This window comes from Mustela putorius, unplaced genomic scaffold, assembly GCF_011764305.1.
Source record: "Mustela putorius furo isolate JIRA1106 unplaced genomic scaffold, ASM1176430v1.1 tig00537335_pilon_pilon_pilon, whole genome shotgun sequence".
NCBI lineage: Eukaryota > Metazoa > Chordata > Mammalia > Carnivora > Mustelidae > Mustela > Mustela putorius.
The window spans coordinates 6,017,064-6,039,178 of NW_025422457.1; the positions used below are offsets into that span (position 1 = coordinate 6,017,064).

At 36.0% G+C, this 22,115-nt stretch overlaps 1 protein-coding gene across 3 annotated transcripts in view; it reads left to right on the forward strand.

The window, feature by feature from the left end:
- HMCN1 (hemicentin 1) overlaps positions 1-22,115 on the forward strand; it is a 485,682-nt gene that overhangs the window by 376,004 nt on the left and 87,563 nt on the right. For all 3 annotated transcript variants that reach the window (XM_004767964.3, XM_004767965.3, XM_013064227.2), the window contains exons 53-64: positions 1,413-1,563; positions 3,125-3,319; positions 5,068-5,181; positions 9,542-9,729; positions 11,627-11,723; positions 15,674-15,835; positions 16,789-16,902; positions 17,017-17,216; positions 17,514-17,595; positions 17,703-17,834; positions 18,445-18,594; positions 21,335-21,494. In XM_004767964.3, coding sequence (XP_004768021.1) covers positions 1,413-1,563; positions 3,125-3,319; positions 5,068-5,181; positions 9,542-9,729; positions 11,627-11,723; positions 15,674-15,835; positions 16,789-16,902; positions 17,017-17,216; positions 17,514-17,595; positions 17,703-17,834; positions 18,445-18,594; positions 21,335-21,494 — 1,745 coding nt within the window. The remainder of the gene's footprint in view (positions 1-1,412; positions 1,564-3,124; positions 3,320-5,067; positions 5,182-9,541; positions 9,730-11,626; positions 11,724-15,673; positions 15,836-16,788; positions 16,903-17,016; positions 17,217-17,513; positions 17,596-17,702; positions 17,835-18,444; positions 18,595-21,334; positions 21,495-22,115) is intronic.

Consider the following 22,115-nt stretch of genomic DNA (forward strand, 5'->3'; position numbering starts at 1 on the left):
TGGATGTTGTTGGGGTCTTTGACAATGGAATTTGGTCAAGTAGAGATGGTAAAATTCTTATTAGAATAGATTCAAGGAAAGATCAAAAGAACCAGCCGGTGTAGCAACCATTTTAAAGCCATGGGCTATAAAGGATAGGAGAAAAATGTGGAGGTAGGCTCCATTGTAAACAGTTTTTATTTTTTATGGGAAAAATTACTGTATATTGTATGCAGATTGAAATCATCCAGCAGAACGAAATCAACTGCCAATAATACAGGTGTAAGAGGGCATAGTTGCTGGAAGGATAGCCTTGAATAGACCAGAAAATGCTCAAAATGGACAGACTGGCATTAACCAGGGATAGAGTTTTGCCAGAAGAATAAAGTAAAGAGGGCAAAAGGAGTTGAGGGTTTATGCAAGGAGCAATTGTCTTTGGTCAGGAGGAGAGTGAGCGGCAGCGAACAGATTGCAAGGTCTGTGGATTATGTATCCTCCCATGACACCAGAAAACTACTGGATTTGGGTTGCTAGAGGAAGTGAGTTAGAGAGTGAGGAAGTGGTGGTCAGAGAATGAGAACTTGAAAGTGAGATTTTGGGATGTGGCTCTTGGTAATTATAAAGCCAAAGATGACTGGTTGAGTGGCTGACAGAGGATTGGGGACAAAAAAGAAGAGAGGAGGTCAAGATGCTGAGAACACACAGCATTGGGTAACTGTCTATGTGGGTGTTGAAATCACCAAGAATTATGAGAAAATGTCATTAGAAGGAATGACAGTAAGCCAGGAGCTAATATCTTCAAGGAATAAGAGGGAACTTAGTGTAAATGGGAGTGTTTATGAGAAATGTCCTATTAAGTGATGATATTAATAAAATATAATACAAATATCTGTATGTTAATGTACCATTAAATATAGTAATACTTTAAAGCAAACATTGTAATATAAATATCCCTAGGTTAAAATTTTCCACTTATGAAATAATGATGTTTCTGAATGACCAATGGTGATATATAGATCAAATCAGATGGTTAATACCCTCAATCTTTCATTTTAAAACTCTAGTATTTTCTACAGAATTATAATACACTACAGGATCAGCTGAAAATAATTTTTTCCAACATGGATAAATAGATATGATACCTAAGAATGTTTTTTAATCATAGAATATGCATTTATATATTTGGTATATAAATGTACCACCCAGAAATACCCAGCACAGATGTAAAGTATATGAGCAGTATTTTCAATAAATAAAAATGTGATTACTCAAAAAAATTTAATCAAACTAAATTAATTCAATTACTGTTGTCTTGAGTATTTCAAATATAATTTTATTTTTATTTATTAAAAATCCTAAAAAGTACAAACTGTATGATGTTTTAGATGATTTATTAGTGCACTTCAAGGTAACATTATTTCATTAAATCACAGCCCCTTAAATCAGACGATCATGTCAATATTGCTGCAAGTGGACACACACTTCAAATAAAGGAGGCTCAGATATCAGATACTGGACGGTATACTTGTGTAGCATCTAATATTGCAGGTGAAGATGAGTTGGATTTTGATGTGAATATACAAGGTAATAATATGCTTCTTGCATGTAATTCAGCTTATATGATCTTTCAAAACAATGAAGAAGAGATTTGACTTGGTTTATTTTAAATATATTTTTTTCTGCTACCAATAGTAAAAATTCATTATTGAAAACTTGGATTTAAGAAATTGACGAAGAAGAAAATAATCCATCATTCAGGGTTACTTCATTTCCTTCTGATATATTTTTGTGAAGTATACTTCATTTGCAAGTTGAGATCACATGATACAGACTTTTCTGTTACATTAGCTTTCCCCTAACATTTTATCATGAAGGTATTTTTTTATAGTGTTTACCTGGAAGGCAAGAAAGCATAGTAAAATATATGATTTGAAGAGGTCAGACTTGAAATTAAATGATGATGTAGCTCCTACAGAGTTTTTGAGTTGGGCAAGTTACCAAAGTATTCTAAGCCTTGGTTTCCTTGCTTTTAAAATTAATGCCTTGTAAAATGTGGTGAGTACTAAATAACAAGAAGTATGTAAAACTTGTAGCAAAATATTTACGAAGTAGTACCTGGTATCAATGCTGTTAATACTGTTACTTTTGTGCTTTTATATGTGCTTTTTAAAACATTTTTAATTAATTATTTTTATTAACATATAATGTATTGTTTGCCCCAGGGGTACAGGTCTGTGAATCATCAGGCTTACACATTTCACAGCACTCACCATAGCACATACCCTCCCCAATGTCCATAACCCAACCACCCTCTCCAAATCCCTCTCCCCCTAGCAACCCTCAGTTTGTTTTGTGAGATTAAGGGTCTCTTATGTAAAACATTCTTTTTAATAGCTGTGAGTACAGCTTGTAAGTACGGCTTTTTAATAGCTGTAAGTACAACTTTATCAGTTGAATATTAAAATATATATTTAACAACACTCCTATTGTGGAATGTCTAGGTTGTTTCCAAGTTTTCCCTACTCATGTAATGTTTCACTGAACATCTTTATACATAAAACTTTTGCACATCTGTGGTTTTTCCTAAGTTGCTAATAATGGAAATTTTAGGTCAAGTGTTAGCTACTCTTTTAAAGATTTTGATGTGCAGGATAATTGCCTTCTAGAGAGTTCATGCTTGTCCCTCAGAAATGTTTGAGAATGCCCTATTGTTTTTACAAATGGAGTTATTAATCTTGATAGCATAACTTCTTTAGCCTTCCTAGAGGCTCAAGACAGATGATTGGCTGATGCTCTCTGTTGAGCCTCTGTTCATCCCCTGATCCATGCATATTAGAGTAGGATCACCCCTGAGAACAGACCTCTTCGTCTTCTAAGTGCTAGGGACCAGGGAGTGCAACGCATGAAGATGGCATTTTGCCCTCCATATTTCTTGTTCTTCCACATAAAAACCAGTGCTGACTTCTGTCTACTACCTTTTTCGGCTCAGGGCTAGAGTTGGGAGGTGTATAAGTACTTGAAAATATTTTCACATTGTCTGATTTATTACATTTACTAATGATTCTTGTGAAAATACAGTCAAGATCTTTGTTTAATTAACCCTAGCATTCACATGTGTCTAAAATGTCATATCTTTCCTCCATAGTTCCTCCAAGTTTTCAGAAACTCTGGGAAATAGGAAACATGCTGGATACCGGCAGGAGTGGTGAAGCCAAGGATGTAATCATCAACAATCCAATTTCTCTTTACTGTGAAACAAATGCTGCTCCTCCTCCTACACTGACATGGTACAAAGATGGCCGTCCTCTGACCTCGAGTGATAGAGTGTTGATTCTACCAGGTAAAGATCGCTATGAACAGGGTGAAAATCTGAGTCTCTGCCAAATGTTTCTCCTCATTTATTAGACCAGTTGAATTGATCAGCTTTCTGGCCATGTAATGTAACTGACACAGGCTGCCATATTGTCAGTGGTTTCTGTGTAGCTTCAAGCTAGAAGAGTCTAGGCTAATTTAACAATAGCTGGAATACCTTAGGTAATTTTCAGTTCCACTACAGGATCATTCTGTCAACTTAAGAAGTCTTTTGGCTGGGCACCTAGGTGGATCTGTTGGTTGAGTGACTGCCTTCCGCTCAGGTCATAATCCTGGAATCCCAGGATCAAGTCCTGCATTGGGCTCCCTGCTCAGCCGGGAGTCTGTTTCTCCCTTTGACCCTTTCCTTCCCTTGTTCTCTCTCACTCTTTCTCTCTCTCTCTCACTCAAATGGATAAATAAAATTAAAAAAAAAAAAAAGAAGAAGAATCCTTTGGCTTCCATGAAGCTCAATTTCTCTAATAATGTGATGAGATCATCAATTTGGTTTCCACACATTATTGATAGATTCTAAAATATATTTGTAAAAAGTTACTATTAACTTTATTAAATACATTAATCATAAATCAATAGTTATGATTATTAGTTTCAAATACTTTAGTTGTCACATGGTTTATTGGTAGAAAAGGATGATTAAATTATTGTAGAATCATAATCTTTTCAAGGCTTCTATTTAATTTTAACAAATATCTAATAAGCTTGTCAAAATTTACCAAGTTGTATACCTAAAGTCAGCATATTTCATGATGTGCAGATTTGATATCAACTGAATACAAGATGTCTTGAAAAAAGTTTTTAAAATGTGACTAAATACACATGACAGCTAAATGTTGTGATATGTGATCCAAAATTGGATCTAGGCTTGGGGGAAAATATTTATAAAAGATTCTAATAATAATGAAATTTGAATATGGATTATGAATTCATTAGTAGTTTTGTGTTGGTTTTAAATTTCCTGATTTTGATCACTATACTATAGTTATGTAAGGGATTATTCTTGTCCTTATGAAATACAGATTTATGAATATTTAGGGGTAAAGGGGCACCATGTTTCCAACTTACTCTTAAACAGTTGAGAAAAAATTTTTATATACAAATAAATATGTAAATATATATAAGATAAAACAAGGGATATATATATATATATATATATATATAAGAGATAAAACCAGTGGAGTGAAATATAAATAATTGATAAACAGGTGAAAAATTTTTATACAGTTATTGAAACTTTTCTTTGAATTTGAAATTATATCAATATGAAAAATTTTTTAAATATTCAGAGTTATTCTTTTAAAATCATATGTATAATAATATACTTTATACCTTTTGCATCCCTGGCTACTGCTTTCTCAAACCTATACCTGCATCAAGCAATGTTAACTTCTTTTACATGTATTCAAAACTGTAAAATCAAGAAGTCACTGCATAGTAACATTCCCCCATGGAATATGATGAGAGGCATGGAGCAATATTACCCACTTGTGAAAAATCTACACAAGCTATTTATCTCTCAGGAGATCTGATTCATATATTGGACCACTTTTCAATAATGCAGTGTTTGTTATACAAGTGGTATATGGGATTAAAACTGAACTATTAGATGAAATAAGAACCCTGAAAGAAAATGTAAGGAAGTCATTAGACCTGAAAAATTCTTCTCTGTTTATGACCAGTAGGATTTAGAGAAGTAATTATATGGGGATATGTTTTCAGGAGGGCGAGTGTTGCAGATTCCCCGGGCCAAAGTAGAAGATGCGGGTCGGTATATGTGTGTGGCTGTGAACGAAGCAGGAGAAGATTCCCTTCAGTATGACGTTCGTGTACTCTGTGAGTTTTTCTTTTCTTTGTCATGCATTCTTTCACTCAAAGAATTTTTTTCAGGAACCCATGTTTGCAAGATATTGCATTAAGCTCTTTTAAGTTATAAAGATGATCAGAAAGTGATAGTTCTACTGAGGAATTAATCATCTTATGCAAATTGAGAACACGTTAGATAAGACTCTTGAAATATCGGATAACAAACTGGCTTAAACTAAAAAAAAAGCGAATCCATTGACTCATGAACCTAGAGTCCCAGGGTAAGCTGACTACAGTTATACCTGACTTCTGTGGCTCACAGAGGCCAAGCAGACTTAACCTTCCTCTTTCTCTTGGTTTCTTCTCTATTATAAGCATCACTCTCAGGTGGGGGATAACCTGGAATGATGAGTTGGTCCCCAGTGGCTCTTGTCTTACATCCTTCTAATTTCATATCCAAATGAAAGCTTTTCTTAGTCTTTACAGCTGAAGTCCTAGATTGGATTTTCATGGCTTTAATTGGCCAAGCATGAACCACAGTTCTATCCCTGAACCAATTATAGAAGCTAAATGGCCTGTTTTAAGGCCTAGTTTCTGTGCCTACGCTTAGACTACGTTGTTCTCTGAATGTATGAACTGCGAGTGGAAGAACTATGGTACCTTTAAGGGGAAAGAGAGGTGATGTTGCTGGAAGCTGAAAGAAATAGCTGCCTCCATTAGAAGAGATTGATCTAGAGAAGTAGCACTGGGAATATATAGGAACCAATCAGCATGAAAGAGTTTCCAGAGGAAGTTATAAAGTAATACAGAAATATTAGGCACTTATCTCAGAGCATGAGATGACGCTGAGGTTTTTATTCTGAGTGATTAAGAAAATGGTGGCAAGAATTTAAAAAAAAATAGAAGACCTAGGAAAACATTATTTGGGCAAAAGGAAGTCAATTTTATTCTAGACATGTTGAATTCAACATATTACAAGATACTTAGGGATAATATTGAAGGGGCCATTGAAAATCAGAAACTTAAACACAGGAAAGAGGCTGAATTAAGAATGTAGATTTGTGAGTTATCCACAAATATTCAAGGGCATGAGATTTCCAACAGCAAGAATTATAGATAAAATAGATTAACAAGTTCTTGGAGGGATCATTAACAAGTAGGAGAAAGGAAAAGGAAAACAGAGGAGAAACAATCTGAGAAGTTCATGAAAAGCAGTAAACTACGTACTATTCCATGTCAAAGAATCCAAAGCATGGAAAAAGCTATCAAGAGGCAGATCTAAGGGTGCCTGGGTGGCTCAGTGGGTTAAAGCCTCTGCCTTCAGCTCAGGTCATGATCCCAGAGTCCTGGGATCGAGCCCTGCATCAGGCTCTCCACTTCTCGGGAGCCTGCTTCCTCCTCTCTCTCTGCCTACTTGTGATCTCTGTCTGTCAAATAAATAAATAAAATCTTTAAAAAAAAAAAAGAGGCAGATCTAGTATTGGATGCTAAAGCAAATTTAAGAAAATAAAAACTGAAAATGTCCATTTGGCTTAAAAACTGAGAAATCATTGATAAAATCCAAAAGATCAATTTAGATACTATGGTGTGCTTCAAAGCCACAGGACAAAAAGATAAATCTGGAGAAACTAATCAGAAAGAAAAGGAAACACATATAAAGTACTCTTAAGATATTTTGCAGAGGACAGAAGAGATGGAGTAGAGTTTTAGGATAGACAGCTTGTTTGAGGAAACATATTTAATAAAGATTTGAGCTTGCTTACAAATCAAAGAAAATGATCCAATAGAAAGGGACAAATTAAATTTTCAAAGTGCAGGGTGGGGGGAATGGGAGAGATTCAGGAATTCATGGATCCAGGTCTCAGAACAGGTGAAAAATGCAATCAAAGAACCAAGAGGGGTTAATTAGCTTTTCGTGGAAATGAATTGCCATTCATCAAAATGGTTAGGAGGGAAATATGGAAATACATATCACATGTATCTAGTTCTTTTCATTTAGTATAAGAGCAAGACAAACAGTGGTGGGATGGTTGGTCTTGTGAAAAACAGAAAAGTTAGTGATCACCATCATGGAGGATGTGACAGACAGTCAGCTGTTGAAGTTGGAGCCATTTGGCTGCTTTTCCTTCTTGAAGCCACCCTTTCTTCTACAGCATTCCTAGTAACCAGGAGGGGCAGAGGAAACAAAAATAGTGTGCTCCATCTGGGTGGGGCGGGGTTGTGCCACAAGGTAACCAAGTATATGGTGGAAGTGCTGGACGGTGAAAGACCATAGAATGTGCAGCAAGACAGAGAGTCACTGAAATGACCCCTGTGAGGTCTGGGCAGGGTAAGAGGAAAAGTGATAGAAGGAGGCCAATGGGCTGATTGTAAGTGGGGAAGGAGTAGGAGGGCTAGAGCTGTCAGTGCAAACAAAGAGCAGCTTATGAAGGAAACCTGCATGGAGTTCAAAAAAATCATATATTTGACAATTATCTGTTAATTACTAAACTATGGATGAGGAACCTGTGCTAGGTATTGAGGATACAGCAGTGACTACAGTAGACATGAGTTCTTCTTCAGAGAGCTTATAACTTGCAAAAGAAAGAGGTGTTCATATTGAATGGTCCAAGGTATGGCTGTGTAGGGCTGACTGACATGGAGTAGAGATGAAATTAATCACAGTGCTAACATCACCAAGAATAGTGAACTATCCTAGACAACCTGACTTAATTTGACTTAAGTTTGGAAAGAGTTTAGTTTAGGCCAGAGTAGAAGGATCTGATAAAGAAGCAAGATTATACGGTTTGAGAGGGACTGGGAATCAATGAAATTGAAATGGGACCTAGGGATTGGGTAGTTAAAGGTAGATGTTCCTCCTTTCAGGCCATTTTAATTAAGAGGAAGTTGGAAAGCATGTTAGAGATGAGTTTAGAGAGGTGGAACAAGAAAAATGAACTGGGCCCAAAAATCTGTCTACATTAGGTATGTTTCACAGTGTTTGGTGCTCAGCTCCTACATGCTACTCCACCATTTTCTACTGAGAATAATTCTGAGTGTGTAAGCCAGCTGCTGGGGCATGGCTGCTGGAGGGCAGGTCAGACCAAAGGCTTTGGTGGAGGCCTATACAGGTCAAACCTTGGACCTGTAGACCACCTCCTGTTCCCTCCTAATGGTTCAGTTCCAGGCAGAAGTTGAGCAAAACATTGAATCTTTATGTTCCAACATTTCATTTGATGAGATTTCATGGTATTGAAGTTAGTGATAGGCTCATTTAATCTGAAGTTCAAGTTTATTATTTACTAATCTGCAGTTCAAGTTATATTTTATGTTACCTAGAGTATAGTAAAAATCATATGACCCTGACTGTGAAAATTTGTATCTAAAATAACATTGAAATTCTATTATGTATGTTGTAGCCTTGATTATTTTCTTTACAAACTTCCAATTTAGTTTTCGAAAGACCCAAATACCACAGGACTGCATGTACATTAATATATAGTCTTTGCTGATTGCTAAAGATATGGTACATTTTAAGAGAGTGAAACAGAATAGCTAAGCTTTCCAAATAAAATAAAATGATTATTCACTTTGAAAATGAATTTCTACATTGATAACAGCAGCCAACACATATGTTTCTAGTTTGTGTAAAATTTCCATTTTTTAAAATTTTATGAGTAATGTGTGATTTTTCATAACTGACTAGTCTAACATAAGATAGATATGTACCTGGATTCTATGGTATCGTTTTAAATGAAAATGAATATATGTAGAAAAATCTAGAATGCGACTCCTCAAACATGAGGATACATAAGGATCTCCTGTTCAAACACAGATTTCTTGGGCCCTCTAGAGATGCCCATTGAGGAGATCTGAGTGGGCCCCAAATTTGCACCTCTATACAAGCTCCCAGGTGATGCTGATACACTGATACTGGGGCTAGGGAAACACATTTAAGTAGCCCAGATAATTCCCTTGCAAATGAGACCAAATCTGTACATTCCAAATATACTCTAAAGATGGGATTTATCTGGCTTGTCTAGATGACCAAATAGACTTAAATATTCATTCATGCAAGTGCTACTTACACATATGCTTGAAAACCCAGAAGACATAGTTCAAGGAACTGAGAGAGAAGCAAGGTCAGATAAATTGGAAAGGGTTAGTGATTGAGCTAAATGGGAATGAAAACTGTAGAAGGGGTTAGTCCAGGCTAGGTAAATCCAAATTCACACAATTTTTATTACCACCCCAATTTATTAGTGTAAAATGTGATTCAACGATCTTGGTTTCGTCTTCATCTTTGCTCCTCTATTATCATCCCATGCTTTTTAAAGCTGTTAGAAAAGTAGAATAATTGAGAAAAGACCTTATTTCCTGTCATTATCTCTTTGTTGCAATCATCTATTAGTGCCTCCAGTTATTAAGGGAGCAAATAGTGATCTCCCCGAAGAAGTCACCGTGCTGGTGAATAAGAGCACACTGATGGAGTGTTTATCCAGTGGCAACCCGGCCCCAAGGAGTTCCTGGCAAAAAGATGGGCAACCTTTGCAAGAAGATGGGCATCATAAGTTTCTATCTAATGGAAGAATTCTGCAGGTAAAAGTATAATATCATATTTTTATTTGGCTTTGTATTTCCTAAGTCGTTTTTTACTTTTAAAAGTAATTTTATTGGTTTATAAGTATTATATTTGTAAAAATAACTAACTGTAAGAATAGAAAATTCTTTATTTTATTCCCCCACCAGAGGTGACCACTTTTTTTTTTAAGTTTTTATTTAAATTCCAGTTAGTTGACAGACAGTGTTATATTAGTTTTAGGTGTGCAATAGAGTGATTCAACACTTCCATACATCAGCCAATGCTCATCACAAGTGCACGCCTTAATCCCCATCATCAGTTTCACCCATCCCCCCACCACCCCTCCTTCTGGTAATCATCAGTTTATTCTCTATAGTTAAGAGTCTATTTCTTGGTTTGCCTCTGTCTTATTTCTCCTATGATGATTTTTATTGTTTCTTAAATTCCACATATGAGTGAAATCATAGGGCATTTGTCTTTCAGAGGTGACCACTGCTAACATTTCTGTGTGTATTCTTATAAAAATTGTACATTCAACACATGCACACTGAATTTGCCACAAGATGTCCTTTGTGATAAAAGCCACATTATAATTAGTATAATCCTTTCAATTGCATAGTTCTGATGATAAAATCCTAGGTGGCACTGGGTTCACTGCAGATTAAAACTTCCCCTATATTAATAAAGAATTGATAATAAATAATGGAAACCACATAAATATCCTGAATTGTTCACTAATGACCATGTCTCTATTTTTTTCTTAAATGTCTTAAGAGAAGACATTTATTTATAGAATAAATTTATAAGAAGACATTTATTTATAGAAATAAATAACCAACTCTTTTGTTAAGACACAATTTAATAGCTTATTTTTGACCAATAAGTGATATTCTGTGAACCCAAGAATCTAAGCATAACAGATGTGTCCAACACAGGACATGCCTTATGATATGTTCCTGTCTTTAAAAAACACAGACACAGACATACACACACACACACATACACACACAAGAACCAGCTTTAGCGTCTATAAATAACCTTGAATTCTCAAAGTATCTTCTAAACATTGTGATTGTATCTATTTGATGTCATACAAATATTTTTATGTCACCTCTATCAAAATATTTAAATGTTTCTGTGTCTTAGGCCAAAAGATATATAGATGGATAGAAATTCCTGCCTAATAAAAGAAATACAAATGCTATTATTAGCTAATTATTGCTGCATAAAGTACTCCAAGACAATAACCTAAAACAATAAGCATTTATTTAGTTCATAAGTCTTCTAGCTGGCTGGGTAATTCTTCTGGTCTCAAGTGTGTCTGCATGCTGTGAATTGAGTGAGTGGTCCGCTGGTCTTGGCTGGGCTCTTGGCACGTATCCAGGCCTCTGTTGTAATAACTGAGCTGATTTTGACCCCTTGTGATTCTCTTACCTTCTAACAGGCTAGTCCTGGCTTTCTCACATGGTGGTAGCTGAGTTCCAAAAGAGTGAGGAAAGGCACTAGACCTCTTCAGACACACACTGTCTCTTTTCATGGCATTGTGCTGGTCAGAGCCAACCCAAGACCGACATGAATTCTGCATTTTGCTCCCCCTCTGAAATGCAAGGAGCTTCAAAGTCATGTTGCCAGGGGTGTGATAGGGATGAGGAAGAATAATTGGGGAAATTTTTGTAGTCAGCATTTAACAAATATGTTTAAAATTACCTTTTCTGATTGGAAATCTTTGTAAATATTTGACCTGACCAAAAAAAGCTAGCATCAGCACTATTATATTCAGAAATTTCTTTGTCTTGTGTTCAGCTGGTATCAACCAGAAAGAATATGTGTTGTTTAGTCTGAAATGTAATGCTCATTATGAAAAGTTGCTTTATTAAAAATTTCAGTTGGAATTTCTTTATTTTTTCCCCTTAGATTCTAAACACTCAAATAACAGATATCGGCAGGTATGTGTGTGTTGCTGAGAACACAGCTGGAAGTGCCAAAAAATATTTTAACCTCAATGTTCATGGTAAGAGCTCAGTTCCAATAACATTTCTTAGAGCATGCTTGAAAAAACAGGAAAACTGTGTTTTAGATTATGGAGACTTATTTTGTACTTTTAACTTGAACAATGTGTGCAGCCTGCATTTGTTCAATCTCCAGTCTTTCTTTGTATCATATAGTAGGATTGTGAAGTACAAATCTGCTAGGAAGCCTGTTTTTATATTATTTCAGTTCCTCAGGAGAGAGTAGTTACCGCTACATATCTGAAAATGAAAAAAAAATCAAAATTTTAAATCCCCCAAATTATATGTTTATGTAAAGTTAGAAACAAATATAATTCTTTTACTCATAAAACTTACCCAGTAATCCTGATTGGAACCAGTTTCTGTCCTTAAAGGTAGAATTTGTGTCAAGTTACATCCTCTAGTACCATTAGGTATACTCCCTGGAGAAGAAAAAGTCATCTTTGGAGTTTAATAATTCCTAAAAACTACCACTACACCTAACTCATTCATCAAACTAAGTTCTTGATATATGGCAGACACTGCATGAATCCTAATTTTTTGCTAAAATGCTTTTGAGATACTATTTAGGTAAAAGTGGGGAGGAAAAAAGCCATTGGATATCTACCACAAATGACTAGTTTTAGTTTTGTGACACATGTCTGTTTTGAAAATATTAAATTAGAAATGGGGAACAATCATTATAAAAGATTCCCTTTTCATGTGGGATACACATCCAAAATTCTGGCTCATTTTGGAAATAGCTGAAATATGACATCTCATGAAAAATTTCTCCTTTCCAAAGACTTATTTAGCATCAAGAATATCCTTTTTTTGGTGTGATATCCAGGGAGTATTGGTGCCCAGCAATGTTTGGTCTTTGTGGAACAGACATTTGAAACATTTTTATCTTTGTATTCCCTGTGCTTAGCACAATGAGTAACATGTGATAGTAAAAGAGATTTTGCCTTTTTCATGTTTTGGTTTTGTTTTTGATGTTGTTTTAAGACCTCGGTTGTAATATAATAGAGTGTTACATTAATTGCACTCCTTAGTTCATGTCTCACTATCATGATTGGCCTGAACAAGACCCATCTTTACTTTCATTTATTAAAATATTCATTCATGTAATCATTCATTTTTATGCCCATTTCTTGTTCCTGTTCCCCCTGTCCTTTCATAGGAAACCATTCAAATGGTATAATATCTTCAAGTCTTTTTAAATGAGTAAGTCTGACCAAACCAGAAGCAGTGTTTTATGAATTCTCAGGAAGAAATACACAAGTGTGGTGATCATGAGAGCACACATTCTAATCTGCAAAGTGCAATAGAATAAATGTTGAAAATAAAAGTGTAGATTATTTTTTCTGATTCCCAAAGCAGATTTAATTTTTCCTCTATTATGTGATCAAAAGCCCCAATTTAGGAAGTCTGTAAGTTGCCTTGTATTAGTTTATCTTTATATGTCTCTATCTTCACCCCATCCTGTAACTTTTTTATAGATGGTGTAGGGAAATGGTCATTTCTTACAGATCTTGGTCTCCCTGAACCCATCTTCAGTCACAGTAGTCGCTAAATAAATATTTAGAGTTTTTTCATATCAGTTCCCTCTTCCTAATGTACAGCAAAAACACCTGTACCTTTCCAGGTAGAAGGAGGAACCACTTGAGTTTACCCTTAAGGACTGGAGTTCAGGAGGGAGTTTCCTCATTCACAGGTTAATGATACCTGGAACTCCCAACTGAGGTCAGGGACCATACTTACATATTAGAAAATTCATTTTGGGGAGAAATAATTTCAGTTGTTTTCACTTGAAATCATTTCACTTGAAATCAAACTGTTCATTATCTCCCATTACAACAGTGCTTGCTTCTTTTGGACTCTGACCTTCAGTCTGCCCGCCGGTGGGTTTTCAGCTCTCTTGTCTTTACTCTCCTTCACGTCTAGCTTAATTTATCACGGAACAACATTTCCATCACCTCTCTTAGTCTTCTTACTGCTCTTGCTCAGTAAAAGTTCTGCTCTGCCTCTAAAGACACGACATATTGTCCACTCGATCCCTACTAGGTATCAAGTTTTTTTACATATGCATTTTCACTGAATTACCTCAATAATCCCAGGTGTTGGTACCACTTGATACCTCTGTTACATATTGAAAGGCTGAGGACTAGTGAGATTAAGATGCATACTCAAAGTTCCAGATCTTGCAAATACAGTACCAGGATTATAATTTAGACAGGCGGATTCCAGAAGTTTTAACTTAGCTGTTTTGCTGTATTGCTTCTCACTAAATTCCATATCTGACCATACCTGCACCAAGGCGGCTAACCATGGCTGGGGGAACTCGTGTAGTCAGAAACATCAGTGTCATCATAAATTCATAGGTACCATGTTGAACTCCATACTCTCTGGGGTTCCTCCTCTTTTTCCTAGTGACTCACTGACACCTTCATCCCTCTCCTCAGATGTCAGAATGACTCTGGGGTTCATGGAGTCAGACTACCATAACAAAATGCCAGAGAGTGCACGACTTAAACAACAGAAAAGTATTATTTTACTGTCTGGAGGCTGGGAAGTCCAAAATCAAGGTTCCTGCAGGGTTTGGTTTCTGGTGAAAGCTCTTGCTGGCTTGTACTTGGCCATTTTGTCCTCATAAGGCCTTTTTACTGAGCATGCATGGCCAGAAAAGCAGGGAAACTCTCTGGTTTCTTTTCTTATAAGGACAATGATCTGATAAGATCTCATTTCTCATCTCTTACAATCTCATTTAGTCTTAATTACTTCCTTAAGGTTGCCCTCTCTAAATATGGCCACAGTGGGGGGCCAGGCTTCAGTATAGGAGTGGGAGGGTGGGGGACAAGGAGGGATATTCAGTCCATAATAGCCCTCTCTCACTTCCAGTAAATGCCCTCACCTCCTGCTTTACAGGGAAAAGGGAAGGTGTATCCTGGAAACCAGCTCAAATTCCTACCATCAAATCAAGCGTACTAGTAGCATCTGTTACAGCCATTTCTTCCTTCCCATTGTTACAAAAGAAGGTGGAAACATTCCTCTACCTTCCAAAGGCCAATAATTTCACTCTAGATCCCTGCTCACCTCCTCCTCAAAATTCTCATACCATCTCCTCTCTTTTTTTTTGAATATGAAATTCTTACTCTTTCTTGGATCCTTTGCAATAGCACTTAAATTTGTCTCTTCCCTTTTTAAACCACAACCAAAAAAGGTCTTCCTAAGACTTAAACTTTCCCTTCAGCTACCTCCCTCACTTTATACCCAATTTCAAAGCAAATTTCTCTACTAACTGTATATATCTAATGTCTGATTTCCTCACTCCCACTCACTCCTTCCACCACTGTGTTCCAAATTTCACTTCCCCATCACCAGTGAATCTGTTCACTGAATTCACCAAATAGCATCCTTTTAAAGTCCAAGAGGCACTTTCTAGGCTTTATCTTTCTTTCTTCTGTGCATTTGACATCTTTACCATGATCGTTTTCAGAAATTCTCTTCCTTTGGCTTTTGTGACTCTACGCCCTTTATTTCTATCTTGCCTTCCCAGCCCCTCATTCCTGATTGACTTTGTTGGGTCTTCCTTCTCTTACTTGATTATTACATTTCAGTTTTTCAAGCTCTAGACTTTGTTCTGTTCCCGCTCACGTCTTAGGTGATCATATGCTGTTAAGTTTTTCTTTATACATTGACAAAACCATTTTAAGAACTGTCAGCTACATTTTACAAATAAAATACACAATAATTCTGTCTTTGAAAATTCTAGTATTCTCTTTCAAGTGGGAAAAAAAACCTGATGGAAATGAGTTTGATAAAGGCATTAGTGAGTTCTAAGACCACTAAATTATTAACTATCATTAACTCAGTGCTTTAGCAGGCTATAGTGGTTGGATTTATATTAATGAATTGAAATATGTATTACTGATAATATCAGATTTCATTTTTAATATATTTACTATTATAGTTCCTCCAAGTGTCATTGGTCCCAACCCTGAAAATCTCACTGTTGTGGTGAACAATTTCATCTCTTTGACCTGTGAGGTCTCTGGTTTTCCACCTCCGGATCTCAGCTGGCTCAAGAATGAACAGCCTATCAAGCTAAATACAAATGCTCTTATTGTGCCTGGTAAGGAACTTATTACTCTTAAATGATGGACAAAACGTTCTCACTTTTCTCAGTACAAATAGCATCAACTTAACTCTCTTTCCAAACTTTTGTCTTACTCCTCTTATGTGTTCACATTGGGAAGTGCTTCTCTTTATCCATTTGGGGCCATTAGGATAAGATTGTATAGCTTTATTTCAGTGGGAATGTTCAGTAGCAAGGTCTGCTTTCAAGAATTATGACATTTAGGAACAAACTGCTTAGTAATTCCTTGAGGAATTACCTTAGTAATACCTTGAGGAATTGATAAACTAGCAAGCAGTGCTTTTATTAGATAAAATCACTGGTTGTTTCAAATTAATCCTAAAGCTCCTTGAGGATAGATAAATAGACCAATAGACCATTACTTCTACACTGTGGGAGATTTAAACCCAGAAAATACTTGTTAACGTATTTTGATTATAGTACAATTACTGTTTGTTCACTAGAACCTGAATCAGATAGTTCTACTCTCTATGTTTGGTTACTGGAGAGAAAAAAATTTATGAGTTTCTTCCTTTATAAGGAAGTAGAATAAATACTGAGATCAATGGAAAAGGGAGGATCAAAGACAATTTAATTCAATTCTTTCATTTTGAATAGGAAATTTTACTGTAAGAGAAAGGGTACATTTTGCTCTTTATCTTATTGATAAAAAAGTTATTAAAATAAGGACACCTGGGCGGCTCAGTTGATTGAGCGTCTGCCTTTGGCTCAGGTCATTCCTGGGATCAAATCCCACATCAGGCTCCCTGCTCGACAGGGAGCCTTCTTTTCCCTCTGCCTGCTCTGCCTGTTCTGCCTGCAGCTCTCTGAGCTTCTGCTCTCTCTCTCTCTGACAAATAAATAAATAAAACTCTTTAAAAAAAATTTTTTTTTAAGTTATTAAAACAACCTCCATGCCACTCTTCAATTTGCATTGTATTTGCCCACAGGTGGTCGAACTCTACAGATTATTCGGGCCAAAGTATCTGATGGTGGCGAATACACTTGTATAGCGATCAACCAAGCTGGTGAAAGCAAGAAAAAAGTTTTCCTGACTGTTTATGGTTTGTCTTTACTCTCCTCATAAAACTCTTTCCTTTTTAAACTGGTATTAGATACTTTCTATCAGAGCATCTTAATGAAAAAGACATCCTTTTGTTCTTGTTTCCCTCCCTCAGTGCCCCCAAGCATTAAAGATCATGGCAGTGAATCTCTTTCTGTAGTTACTGTAAGAGAGGGGACCTCAGTGTCCCTGGAGTGTGAGTCAAATGCTGTCCCCCCTCCAGTCATCACCTGGTATAAGAATGGGCAGATAACAGAGTCTACTCACTGGGAGATTTTAGCAGATGGACAGATGCTGCACATCCAGAAAGCTGAGGTGCATCTTTTATTCTTTTTTGTGTGTCATAACTTGGTGGGATTATGGAAGAAAGAATTTGTATTTGCATCCTCCCTTTAGTACTGTGAGAAATGAGTTTTATTCAAAAACAGCCTCATCAATGCTATTGACCTTGTTTTTGTTTTTTATATTAAAAAAAAAAAAAGCAGGACTGTAGGCGGCGATTAGATTGGGCATTGGAGCATAAAGATGACTGATGATTTAATCTACACTGGAACAGTGTGATTGGTCATCTGTAACTTAATGGACACATACAATAGTATCTTTTTCTTTTAGGTGTCTGACACAGGCCAGTATGTATGTAGAGCTATAAATGTAGCAGGACGGGATGATAAAAATTTCCACCTCAATGTATATGGTGAGCATCTGCCTCTAATACAACTCTTTTTCCCCCAGATATGCAAATGAGAAAGTGTCCTAAATTAGCTTCATGAAGACATGTGATTTTCTTCCGTCTTTTCACAGTGCCACCCACTATCGAAGGGCCTGAAAATGAAGGGGTTGTCGAGACGATTAGCAATCCTGTGACCTTGACCTGTGATGCCACGGGAATCCCACCTCCCACGATAGCATGGTTAAAGAACCACAAGCCCATAGGTAATATAGTTGTGTATCTTTCTCGTTTGTTTTCTTTTTTTTTTTTAATTTTTTTATTTTTTATAAACATCTATTTTTATCCCCAGGGGTACAGGTCTTTTGTTTTCTTTTGCTTTTAATTCACTAGATTAATAAACCAGCACATTTTCAATACTATGCTTTTAGCTGTGTTTAGTCCAAAATGCCTAATGGACTAAAATATAAACTTACAGAATAGACACATAAGATGGTTATTCATTACATAGAGATTTTTTCTTATTTCCTTTTTCAAAGTAGGCTCTCATTTAAAATGAAAGTATAAAGGACCAACTGTTAAGAAACATATATATTGGGGCACCTGGGTGGCTGAGTTGTCTGAGTGGCTGACTCCTGATTTAAGCTGATTTAAGCTAAGGTCACGGTCTGAGAGTCCCGAGATTGAGCTGCATGTGGGGCTCCAAGCTCAGCCCTCTCTATTCCTCTGCCCCTCCCCCCACTCGTAGGTACTTGCACACTCTGTCTCTCTCAGACAAGTAAATCTTTTTAAAAAATAGTGTATATTATGACGAATTGTAGAAATGTTAAAAAGACAAGCTTTTTATGTTTTGTTTTGCTTTGTTGTCCCTTCTAGAAAATTCCAACTCACTCGAAGTACATATTTTGTCTGGAGGTAGCAAACTCCAGATCGCTCGGTCTCAGCATTCAGATAGTGGAAACTATACATGCATTGCATCAAATATGGAGGGAAAAGCACAGAAAAATTACATTCTTTCAATTCAAGGTAAGTGGGGTAGGGGGTGGGCCTGGCTGGCTAAGCCAGCAAAGCATGTGACTCTATATCAGGGTTATGAGTTCAGCCCCACCCTGGGCATAGAGCTTACTTAAAAATTTTTTTTTAAATATTATTCTTTTTATAATGTTCAGTTAGCCAATATATATAGTACATCATTAGTTTTTGATGTAGTGTTCAAGGATTCTTTCACTTTTTTAAACCCTACAAGGTATATGGGGTATACTCTGATCTACCTTTAGTTTCTTTATTCTATCCTATCTATAGTACATAATTAGGCTACATCTAGAGATGATTTATAGGGGCACCTGAGTGGCTCAGTCAGTTAGGCATCTGCCTTCAGCTTGGGTCATAATCCCTGGGTCTGGGGATCTACATCCTCCCTCCCTGAGCAGGGAGCCTATTCTCTCTTTTCCTTTTCCTCCAGCTCTGCTCTCTCTTGCTATCTCCTTCTCTCCCAAATGAATCAATAAAATCTTAGACAAAAAAAGAGCTCATTTATAACTGATTCAAAATAACTTTGTTTTAGATTTTTTGGATATTTTTCCCAGTTTTGTTAAGATATAAGCACTGTTTAAGCTTAGGGTTTACAGCTTAATGATGTGACTTACAAAATACCTTTAGATACACAAAAAATATTATCAATTTTTGGTCCTACATTTATCAGTATATTTACATTTTCATGAAAATGATCATACTGTGGAAAAAAGAATAATAGAAATTTCATAATCTCCATTCTTCATGTTTACTGAAATGATTACTTTCTAATAGAATATATTCTATTGAATTATTTATTTTAATCTGGTATAACTTATTTTGAGCTAATCCTATAGATCTGTTCATGTTTATGTAAGTAAGATTTAATTCATGAAGAACTGTAGTGTGTTCTAACTACAGGTCACAGACTGGGTAAATTTCAAATAAGCATGAATCTTACACTATTTTGGGGGGAGAATAAGGAGAACTAGTTCATCCAACACTTAATTAACTTAATTAACACCTACTACGTTCCAGCATAATATTGAGCACTGGAGGAAGAATTTGCATACTTTTGATTTTCAGTAAATCTGATTGTTATTTTTTTGCCTGGTGTTTAAATTGAAATGGAAGTCTAACTTGAAACTGAGTTGAATGCTAGTTTTTCTAATTTTATTACAGATACTATGAAAAGAATTTCTCATAAATTATAGAAATAACTGTGAATATTTATTATCTACCTGTTTTGAGCTCTGCTAAAGCTAACTTCAAAAATATTATTTTCTTCATTTTATTAAGATATAATTGACATATAACATTATATAAGTTTAAGGTGCACAATGTAATGATTTGATAAATATATATATTGCAAAATAAGATTAAAATCCAGCACCTCGGGGCACCTAGGTGGCGCAGTGGATTAAGCCTCTGCCTTTAGCTCAGGTCATGTTCTCAGGGTCCTGGGATCAAGCTCCGCATCAGGCTTTCTGCTCAGCAGGGAGCCTGCTTCCCCCTTTCTCTCTGCCTGCCTCTCTACCTACTTGTGATCTCTGTCTGTCAAATAAATAAATAAAATCTTAAAAAAAAATCCAGCACCTAAAAATTAAAAATACAGAAAAATTGAAATAAGTTAATGGATATTGGTGGTTTCTCTGATTAATGATGCTTTGAGATTTCAAAAGCAAAAAGGGAAAAATAACTATTCAGAGATTGGTTTAATTTTGTTTAATGCATTAATAAAGAGTAAGTACTAACCATGGAGAATGTGGTATGACCAAAAATTTTACCAGACTGTATATGTTTTCATGTCTCAGGACTAGAAAGTTTGTGTATGGGGCCTGTCGTAGATTAGCTACTTATTGCAGTATGTCTCATTAAAACTCTCACTGGCTAGAAAATTTAGTAACTCTAAGTTTTGCAAATTTCATAAAATTATTATTACTCTGGATGACTAAGAGGAGATTTGGAGAAGCTGTAAATTGATGTGCTGGTAAATATTTAACAATTGACTGCAGACAAAAAGGTTCTGACTTGTAGCCAATCATTTACCAGTTTCTATGGTATAAACATCCCGACTGTGTCCCACTTCATGCTCCCAACGGGACGTCAGTGAAGATGGTGAGTCGGGAAGATGTGTAAAACTGGGTCTTGTATGCTGGTGTGAGCTACCTCCAGCACACTACCATAGTTATTTAGAAGAGGAATTCAACTGTGTTTCTGCTTGAAACCATTGTCAATATTTTTATTATACATTATTCTCAATCAAATAATTAAAGTGAAAAACAAAGATGACCAGAAAGAGTATAGAAATGATTGGATCTGGAAATGTACAACAAGCCTATCCATTGTTCAGAATAAACAATATTTAAATTGCCTTATGAAGAGAGAAACAACCAACTTTGATATTTTTCACAGAGATTGATGGCAAGATTTGGAAAAACATTCTCCTGAACTATATTGAGGATTTAATCTTAAAGTGATTCATTTGGCCAGGAAGAGCCCCCATGAAGTAGATTTGTCACTAGCCCAGATGACTAAATAATTGTATCAAGTTCAAATAAAATGAGACTATTGAATCGATTTCTTGACCTTTTCCTCATTTAAAAGTAATTTATAGGGTCATATGAGTTAGATCTTGAACCACAATCTAGGAAAAACGGGAAAAAAATGTCATATTGTTCTATGATTCTGTTTTATTTGTTAGAATTTATAACTCCATGCCTCATTAATGAAAATCTTAATCATTTCCCCAAAGTTCCTCCAAGTATTGCTGGTGCTGAAATCCCAAGTGAAGTCAGCGTTCTTCAGGGGGAAAACGTTGAGCTGACCTGCAATGCAAATGGTATTCCCACCCCACTTATTCAGTGGCTTAAAGATGGAAAGCCCTTAAACAAGAGTGAAACAGAAAGAATCAGGTATGATTTAAATGGATCTTTGCATCATTAATTTTAAGGTACTCTATAATGCTTTAAGCTTCAAATTTCACATGAGTAATACCAAATTCATTGTATTCAGAAAGAAAAAAGATAAAATTTTAAAGAGTTGGACACAGACATTCTCCTTAGTTGCTCAAAAGTGTATGTGTGTGTGTGTGTGTGTGTGTCTAGGTTTTCCATATCCATCAACACCAATGAGTGAATGAGTGCTTGGCTGATTTTGAAAAAAGAGACAGTACCATCATAACCTCATTCATTCCTTGTAGTGATTTGTCTAAATCCTGTTTTCCACTGACACTTGTTACCCATACAACAAACTACATAGAGATGGAATAACAATATAGTAAGGGCTTTCTGATACTTTCAACAATATATCATATTTAATAACATGATATGGTAGAAATGGAGTGTTTAGTTTTGACATTGGAAGATTCTTTTTTTTTTTTAAGATTTTTTTTTTTTTTTTTGAGAGAGAGAGACAGTGAGAGAGGAGAGGGTCAGAGGGAGAAGCAGACTCCCCATGGAGCTGGGAGCCCGATGCGGGACTCAATCCCGGGACTCCGGGATCATGACCTGAGCGGAAGGCAGTCGTCCAACCAA